Genomic DNA, 9,720 nt, shown 5'->3' with positions numbered 1-9,720 from the left:
CCCCGCCCCCAGCACAGCACGATACTTCTTAGGCTGTTCAGGAAAGCTGGAGTTCAGCATTAAGAGCTAGGAGGAGATCATGAGTTTGCATTGCAGCATCCTGGATTGCTTGTGGCTGACAGAGTCAGGATGGTGGGTGGAGGGTTCGAGAAGCCAGTTGGATGAAAGCAGGGGCCTAGAGGCTCTTTAACGCCACAGTCTGTATCTCCCATGTACCTTCCACAGCTGTTGGAGCAGCTAGTCAGACTGGAAGTATATACAATGCTGCAGGGTTGTGGATCTAGGGGGAGAGGATTTCAGAGAAACAGAAACAATGCAGTTACAGCCTTGCTTCCTGTCCTACCTCTTTCTCTTCCTCCTCCTTTCCCTCCTCCTTTTTCTCTTCTTCTTCTTCCTCCTCCTTTTCCTCTTCCTCTTCTTCTTTCTCTTCCTCCTCCTCTTTTCACGGGAGTGCTATAACATTCCTTTCCTTCTTCCCTTCTTTTTCCCTCCCCTCCCCTTCTCTCCCCTTCCCCTCTTCTCCCCTCTTCTCCCTTCCCCTCTACTTTCCTTCTTTCTGTTTTTGAGACATGGTCTCACTGCACAGCCCTGTCCTAGGTTCTAGGGTTAAAGTATGCCTGACTGTGCCCGGCCTGTTTGAGAAACCCGAGAGTTTTACTTGTTCATCCAAGTCTGTAGAGGACATAAAAGGGAGAGAAAAAGCTAGCAGCATCATTTGGGGAGACGAGCTCTAGGGAGCTTTCTCTGGGGCATTTTATCTGCTGGACATTTCTGGAAGACTTAAATGAGCTCTCTGGAGAGAGTGGAAGGTGTTTTGTTTTGTTTTTTAGTAAAAGGACTGAAATCAGGTCCCTGTATGAGCAAGTGGACCACCGCTGACTCCATTCCCAGGTCAGATGGTGACAGTTTTTAGCTTGAGTTGTGGAGGTTCTCATAGATCTCATTTGGTTTCTCTGGAAGGCCTGGGCTCTTGGTATAGAGGATGACAATGTAATATGAAGGCTAAAACGGAAGATAGACGGTTGGCTGCATTTGTATCCCACCCTTTATGATGAATAGGCATCTGAAGAGAAGCCTAGGACTTAGTTTTGAACTACATTAAGTCTGCATGATTTCCCAAAACTACATGAAATTTCATTTTCCCCGTAGTGTGAATGAACTTATCGCTCTGCAGACATGGGTAGGAGTGTATTTCTTTAATGCACCTGCAAATGGCTCCTTTCCCAGCTCCAGACTCTTCAGTCACCCAGGAGTCAGGGCGGACAGGTGCTCAGCTGTACGCTCCAGCTACAAAAAGCAGATCCTGGAGTTCTCAATGAGGCAGAGTGAAGTTAGAGTTAGGTCGCCAGGCAGAGCCTGGGTCCTGGGCCTGCTTCCTCTGACACTTGGTATCTTTCATCTGGAGACTACCCATAATAAGCCTGTAGTCCCTGGGGTTGGGTACATGCCCCAGTAAGGAAGGCTACACACTAGTGTCCCAAATAAGCTTTTGGATGTCCTAAGCCACTGCCTGGGACCACTGCACAGTGATGTGACATGGAGTTTCCTGGGTGCTCTGTCGAGGTGGTCGGTCTTCTTTTCTTTATTTCAAATACATATGCCCTGGATTTTCTATAGAGGCTCATGAAAAAAAAGGGGGTGGGGGTGGGACTGGGGACCTTTGTTACCTGGTAAAGTACTTGCTATACCAACATGGGGACTCAACTTCAGATCTCCAGCATCCACTTAAAAAGCAGGGCATGACAGTGCATATTTATAACCTAGGCACTGCGGGGACAGGAGTAGGAGGAGGCAGACACATCTTCCATGTTCATTGAGGAGCCTGACCAACCATTGTATTTTCTTTCTCTTTCCTCCCCCCTTTTTTGGTGGTGGTGGGGGGCTTGAGTTTTACAGAGATGAAGGTCTATGTGTAAACATTCCATCTGTCCTTAAGGACTGGCCTAGATGTCCCCTGGGAGACCTCATGCCTCCGCCCTGCCTAACTTCTCTCCTTTACTAACTGCACCCCTCAGCCCAGCCCCACTTCATCAGACATGTTACAGTTTCTGGTCTTCCTGACTGCATTCCAGGCAGGGCTATGGCTCTTTGGAAACTTGGGCTGTAAACCGGTGTGGTCCAGACGGTAATTTCAGAAGCCTCAGGGCTCAGGGCAGTACCTGATACATAGTAGCCATTCTGTGACCAAATATGGAGCCGTTGAATGAGCAAAATTGCCACCTTGCCAGCATCTGGGCTTTGGTTGGCGTCCAAGCTCATGGCTGATGTCAGTATAGTGTTTCTGTACCTGACTGTTTTTATATCATGTTTGTCTCTCTGCTTCGTTTCCTTAGTACTCACATTGTGGAAAATAGTCCATATTTGCAGCTGGACCCAGCCATCCCAGGAGTGTATTCTGGGAATCCCTACCCGTTTGGGATTGATCCGGTAAGAATTCCTTCTGGTTCTAGATAATGTATTGTTGAGATCTCTGAATAGAGAAGAAACAACAAACTGGGGGTGAGATGGGATAAACTCAGAGAGTTGCATGACAGGCAGAGCTGTGCCTAGTAGATGAATTCTGCCGCACTTGGACTCTACTTCCTATATAGTTTCCTGCCTGTTCCTTCTCCAGCAGCTATCCCATTGCTGGCAATAACAAGCTTTTAAAGAGCCTTTGCAGCCTGGGGAAGTAGCTCAGTGGACAAAGTGCTTGGTACTACTAGCCTGAGGACCTTAGTTTGGTCTGCAGAACTTTCATGTCAAAAGCCAGATATGGACTGGGCATGGTGGTGCATACCTCTAATCCCAACACTCAGAGACAGAAGCAGGAGAATTATATCAATCTGAGGGTGGCCTGGTCTACATAGCAAGATTCTGTCTCAAAGAATAAAACAGAACAAAATCTTAGACATGGTGGTATGTGCTTGGAATCCCAACTATCAGGAGGTGGGGTCAGGTGGATCGCGGGCTTGGCCAGGGAGAGGTCCTACCTCAAAAGAGGAAAAATAAGATGGTGGACAGTCCCTGAAGACATGCATGCTCTCTCTCTCTCCTTCTCTGTCTCTGTCTGTCTGTCTGCCTGTCTGTCTCTGTCTCTGTCTCACACACACACATACATGTATCACATACACACACAAGTTGATTGCTTAGAAAGTGTATATATATATGAAATAAGTTAATATTTTGATCAAGTATCCTATTTTGGTATTTTCTTGCAGTGGGTAACATCTTACACTGTAAAGTATGACTTTAGCTTGTTTGCAGGTCAAAGATCAATCTTGGGTGTATCTTTAGGAGCAGCCTACCTTGTGTTTTGAGTCAAGATTTCTCACTGAAACCTATGACTTGCTAAGTGAGCCCCAGGGACCTTCCTGTCTTTGCCTGCTTCTGACTAAAAGCACACACCACCACATGTTTTTACATGAGTTCTGGGATCAAAACCTGGATTCTTGTAAGTGCATGGCGAACACTTCACAGACTGCTGTCTCCCCGGGTTCCTGTGGAGTTTTGAGATGTGTTTCCTTTGACTTATTTGTTTGCCGTTTCTCTCTATCAACTAGATGTGGTATTTCCAAAGCCTTTACACTATGAGATCTCTGAGGGGGGAAAAAATACCCTGAGTTGAGAATGGATACACAGGTTCATTCCCATAAAGTCAGTGCATACAGCCACCAGGTGTCACTGTTGTGTTCCCAATCAACCATGCCTCCGCTAGACTTGATTAATGTCATTCTCAGCTCTGTGTGGAACACAGCCTGAGTGGCCAGTTTCAGCAACTGAGAGCACGGCCTGGCAGTGGCTCTCCAGTCAACTCCCGCTCAGTCGCCTCCCTCATGCGTGTCATCTCTGGTTTCCCTGAGCTCTCCTCTCCTCACCCAAGAAAGCAGAAAGCACCAGGCGTGGTGGCACACGCCTTTAATCCCAGCACTGGGGAGGCAGAGGCAGGCGGATTTCTGAGTTCCAGGCCAGCCTGGTCTACAAAGTAAGTACCAGGACAGCCAGGGCTATACAGAGAAACCCTGTCTCGAAAAACAAAAACAAAAACAAAAGAAAGGAAGGACAACATACTTGGGGCTGGAGAGATGGGTCAGTGGTTAAGAGCGTCGACTGCTCTTTCAAAGGTCGTGAGTTCAAATCCCAGCAACCACATGATGGCTTACAACCATCCCTAATCAGATCTGATGCCCTCTTCTGGGGTGTCCGAAGACAACTACAGTGTACTTACATATAATAAATAAATTAATCTTTTTTTATAAAAAAGCAAGCAAGCAAGCAAGCAGAAAGCACTGTGGGGGAGTGGGGGGTGGGTGGGTGCAGACCCTACGGCTCAGTCCCAGCTGCTGCATTCTCAGTTTTATCAAAACGGGTAAAATCCTTGCAAGCCAGTTGTAAACTGCAAACATAAAAGACAAACGTGAGTGGCTGATATTTTCTAAAGATCTTATTTTTATTATTATTTTTGATTCTGCGTGTCTGTGCATGTGTGCACGCAGGTTCACTGCGCATGTGTGCGCACGCGTGTGCCTACGTGCGCGCAGGTGCCCTAGCATGGCGGAAGCATCGGGTCTCCTTGAGCTGGAGTTGCCCGTGGTTGGAAGCCAGCTGTAGGTGCTGGGAACGAGCTCTGCGAGAGCAGCACGTGCTCTTGACCACGTTCCTTCTCTCCAGCCCCATGGGCTGTCTTTGCGTAGAGGAAGGCTTTCTCATTGGTCAGGATGCCATGGCCAGGAAGCTGGCAAGGGGGAGATGGCAGGGTCTGGTGATTTTCCTTTGCTTTGAACCCCAATGTGCCTACCTTCTCTTCCTGCACAGCCCATACCCAACTGTCAGTGAACCCCATCTATCTGTCCACTTCTGCTCTCCAGGCTCAGCAAGGCGCACAGTACATGGTGGTATTTTTATTCAGCTTTAAAGAAAAATGAAATCATGACATTCGCAGGAAAACAGATGAAACTGGAAGTTACTGTGTCAGGCTAAACCAGCCTGGTGCAGAACAGACTAACGCTGCTTGCTTTCTCTTCTGCAAAGCCTAGACTTCAAGTGTGTGTGTGTGTGTGTGTGTGTGTAGGGGTGAGAGTTGGGGGGACAGGACTAGAAGGGGCATCATGAAAAGAACAAAAGAGACCTTAAGGAGGTTGTGGGGAGGACAGAGTGTCCTAGGTTGCTTTCTGTTGCTATGAGAAAACACCACGACCAAAAGCAACTTAGAGAGGAAAGGGTTAATTTGGCTTACTCTTTCACATCACAGTGTGCCTTTGAAAGAAGTCAGACAAGAACCTGGAGGCAGGGACTGTAGCAGAAGCCATGGGGGAGTGATTGCTGTATTGGCTTGTTCTTCATGGCTCACTCGGTCACAATTCTTACACCATCAGGACCTGCCCCAGCTGGCGTGCCCACCGTGGGCTGGATTCTCAGATATCAGCCATTAACCAGGAAAATTCCAACTGGCCAATCTGGTGGCGTTGTCTCAGTTGATGTTCTCTCTTCTCAAATGACTTCAGTTTGTGTCAAGTTGACACAAACGAACAAATGCCAAAAAACCAAAAAACAACCTAAAACAAAAACCTAAGCAAGATGGATGGTAATGGACTCTGGGTGAGGACGATTTGGAAGAAAGGGAACCAGGCAGAGGGGGAGCTGGTGTGCACTGGGGAAGACACAGGTGGAGCCGAATGAAGTAGAGCCAAGCCTAGTGACACATCCATATGAAGATGCCATATGAAACCCATTATGTTGACTGTTAGCTTCACAAGCCAGCAGCCAGCGCTCTCAACCACTGAACCATCTCCCCAGCCTCTCAATTAATAAGAAAGTAATTTTAAAAAGAGGAATGAAACAAAAACAGCCAAGCAGCCCAGAGTTCCTATCCTTTGTGCAATTTTGCCACTTGATCACAATTTTGAAAGGGAAAAAAAAGACCTGCAGGGTTAGAGAGGAAGAGGCGGGATGCTCAAAAGAGAGGGGAAACTGGTAAGGTTTAGAGCTTACTCACAGGAGGCCCTGGGTTCTATCCCCAGCACCACAAAAACAAAACAAAACAAAAACTCAATTGCTTGTCCTAAAAGTGTATATGAGTAATTTAAAATCTACAAAATATAAAATGTTACAGACAGCAGCAGTCTGTGACTTCCATCAGCATGGCAGACGTGGTCCTTACGTTTCTCTTGCTGTTTGAACCAGAGACTGATGAAGGGTTTAATCATTATTACATAGTGTAAGGTTCCCTAGCACATTCATTCACTGTGTTAAGCATCTTCCTGTGACTTGGATCATAAAATGCCTGGCCTTCATCATAGCAGAGCAGCTTTAAGGTGTTTTCAGTTTCCTTGCTTAGTAAGGGGACTGAGGCCAGGGTCTTGTGCACAGGAGCAAGTGTTCTGTCACTGAGCCACTCTCCATAGAGGGGACACGGTGGTTAAGAATCTGTGTTCTGGAATTCGGCTACCTGTGTCTGAATCTTGGTTTTCCCATTCTTTGGCTTTGTGATTTTGAACATCTCTGTGCCTGTTTTGTCACCTGTAGAATGGGTATAACAGCCAGAGCCCCGAGATTGCTAAGTGAATGGACCAGTCTAGTCATAAACGTGATACATATCAGTTGCTACCATATTCTTTTCTTTTGAGGTACATTGGTAACTTGTTTCTTTCTGAGATTACGATAAATTCTCTGTAAGTTTGTCTCTATAACTGGAATATTTGTATTGAAGAGAGTCTTTGTTGGAATTCAATGAGATCAGTACATCTAAAGGGCTTGATGTATGCCTGGTAGGTGCTTAACCTGTTAGCATTTGTAGTTTATCTGATTGGCTATATCTATAGTGTACTGAAGAGCCTACCCTCAACACGCTGATTGGTGTTTTGGAAATGGGTCACTTTGATGGCAGGGTCGGAGGGCAAGTCTGGGATAGCCTAGATGCCAGGTAGCTGTGCCGGGAACAGAGGAGGTAGCTTCTAGTGTTGTCACTGCAGTCCCCTCCCCCTCAGTCCTACTGGTCTCTTGGGGGCTGTCTTGCAGCTGCTCAGAGTAGTGCAAAGAGACCCTGAGCTGTCTGTGACTTCCATCAGCATGTTTGTGTGTTTGTGCATGTGTGTATGAGCCTGTGCACACACAGTGGGAATGGGCAAGAGGACTACTGTGTCTAGCTGGATAGTGGCCTGTGCTGTTTTGAACGAGAATGTCCCCAAAGTCTCAGGCATCTGAATACTTAATCCCGACTTGGTACTGTTTGGAGAGGTGAAGGTGGTGTAACCTTGCTGGAGGAAGCCTATCACTGGGGGTGGGTTTGGGGATGAAAAACATCTCTCTGCTTCACGCTTGTGGTTAAGGGTGTGAGTCTTCAGCTTCCTGCTCCCACCTTCATGCCACCATGCTTCTCTGCCATGAGGGACTCCGATCCCTCGGGAACCAGAAGTCAGAACAAACCCTTCCTCCTATAAGCTGCCTTGGTCATGGCGTTTCATTACAGCAACAGAAAAATAATGGATGCAGCCTCTAGGAGGAAAAGCATTTTAGACTAGGAAGTTGTTTGTGATGGACGTGAGAAGGCTGTGTGGATTTCTTTTAAGATGACGCCATCTCACGAGCACATGGGATGTGCTTGAATTTCTTGTGAGGTGGAGGGTATGAGCAAGGACTTTGGATGGGAATGCAAACCACGGGGCTAGTGAGCTTTCTGTGGCAAGGAAGGACGTTAGTACTGGGACCATCAGTTAGGGTGAGACCCTGACTAGCCCCTGCCTGTTAGGGCTGGACTATGTGCCAAGACCGAATGAAAGGCAGGAACCATGTCTTATCCATAGTGATTTTGACAACTGACTGTAGAAATGACTCACCAAGGTTCTGGAAAATGCTTTGCCATGTGAACTATTCCATGAACTCAAAGGAAAAAAAAGGCAATTATTAAAAAGGAGTTGAGATACATTCTTGGGCCAACACTTTGCAGGTCATTAGACTGAGGCAAGTTTGAGACTCTCCATAGTATTTCAGAATATCTTCTAATTTGGCACCAGGTAAACCATGTATCTTTTGGTGTATGTGTGTATGTGTGTGTGTGTGTTTACATATGTGTGTGTGTATCTCTGTGTGTGTGTCAGTATGTGTGTGTATCTGTGTGTGTGTGGTGTATGTGTGTGTGTGTCAGTATGTGTGTGTATCTGTGGGTGTGGTGTGGTGTGTGTGTGTGTGTGTGTGTTGTGGTATGTGTCTGTGTGTGTGTAATTTGTGAGGGGAGGCATGTAGCAGGTGGTTAGATGACAGCTTCATGGGTTTTCTTCTTCCACCTTTATGTGGTTCCAAGGATAGAATTCAGGTTGTGTTTTTGTTTACTTCTTGTTGCTTTGATAAACACCATGACCACAAACAACTTGGAGAGGAAATGGTTTATTTAGCCTCACAGGTCACTGTCCGTTATTGAGAGGAAGTTAAAGCAGGAACTGAAGCAAAGGCTATGGAGGGAAGCTGCTTACTGGCTTGCTCCTCATAGCTTGCTTGGTTGCTCCAATATTCAACCCAGGACAAGCTGCTTAGGAATAGAGCCACCCACAGTGGACTAGGCCTCCCCCTTCAATCACTATTGAAGAAAATGTCCCACAGGCCAACCTTTGGAGGTAACAGGTGACAGAAACTAACAAGCCCAGGAAGCCAAGCTTGGCAACAAGTGTCCTCACTCACTGGGCTATCTCAAGTGTCCTCATCTCTGGATTTCTTCCAGCATCTAGCTGTCTGATCAATGGCACCAATGCTTCTAACGCTGTCACCACAGCTGCAGTGACAACAGGCTCGTCCTTTCCCTTCTCTGAGCCCAATGTCATGTTGCCCCCAGAGCAGCTCTCTGTAGCTGCTTTCTGTGCTGTAGCCCCAGCTCCTCCAGGCCTCCTCAGTTCTGCCTCATGTCTTTCTTGTCATGTTTTTTACCCAGATTTGGAACCTGGCTTCAAACAAGCTCACATTTTTAAACTCCTATAAGATGAAGATGTCAGTCATCCTGGGAATCGCTCATATGATTTTTGGTGTTATTCTCAGCCTCTTCAATCACATGTGAGTTTCCTTCTTTAAAAAGAAATATTTTAAATTATGTGTATGTGTGTTTGGGTGTGGGCGTGGGCACGTGAATGCAGGCTCATGGACCCCAGAAGCTGGAGTCACTGGTGGTCGTGAACTGCCTAGCACGGTTCTAGGAACCAAACTTGGAACCAAACTTGGGTCCTGTACAAGAACACAAGGACTGATGAGCCGTCTTCTACCTATGTGTGAACTTCTTTATTCACCCTCTACTTGCTCATCTAATGGCACTGATGAGGAAGAGAAGACAGAGCTTCCCTTGAGCCTCTGTGTGTCACATAGCTCCCCTGTGGGTCTTGGTTTGAGCTGAGCTGAGGTGGGCTTGTTGGCCAGAGTCGGGAGCATCTTTGTTTCTGTCATGCAGAGTCTGTTGAAGTAACTGTGTGCTTTTCACCTGGAAAATATCTTAGGGTTCAGCAGGGGACTGGGGAGCTTACAGCATCTCATGTTCCCCCACCTGAAAGGAAAGTTTGATGTAATATCCAGCTTATTTTCTACCCAGAGGGTCAGGGAGGACTTGTGTGAATTCTGGTCAAGGTGCTCCCAATTCTGCATACTCCTGAATGTCTCACAGCCGGTGGCAGTCTGTCTGTCTGTCTGTCTGTCTGTCTGTCTGTCTGTCTCTCTCTCTCTCTCTCTCTCTCTCTCCCTCTCTCCCTCTCTCCCTCTCTCCCTCTC

At 47.0% G+C, this 9,720-nt stretch overlaps 1 protein-coding gene across 2 annotated transcripts in view; it reads left to right on the top strand.

Moving 5' to 3' along the window:
- The window catches only part of Atp6v0a4 (ATPase H+ transporting V0 subunit a4), a 49,848-nt gene that overhangs the window by 28,342 nt on the left and 11,786 nt on the right, over positions 1-9,720 (top strand). For both annotated transcript variants that reach the window (XM_029534915.1, XM_029534916.1), the window contains exons 14-15: positions 2,334-2,427; positions 8,900-9,018. In XM_029534915.1, the coding sequence (XP_029390775.1) occupies positions 2,334-2,427; positions 8,900-9,018 (213 nt within the window). The remainder of the gene's footprint in view (positions 1-2,333; positions 2,428-8,899; positions 9,019-9,720) is intronic.

The sequence above is a fragment of the Mus pahari genome, chromosome 2 (genome assembly GCF_900095145.1).
Source record: "Mus pahari chromosome 2, PAHARI_EIJ_v1.1, whole genome shotgun sequence".
Classification (NCBI taxonomy): Eukaryota; Metazoa; Chordata; class Mammalia; order Rodentia; family Muridae; genus Mus; species Mus pahari.
This window is presented reverse-complemented; position numbering and strand designations above follow the sequence as displayed.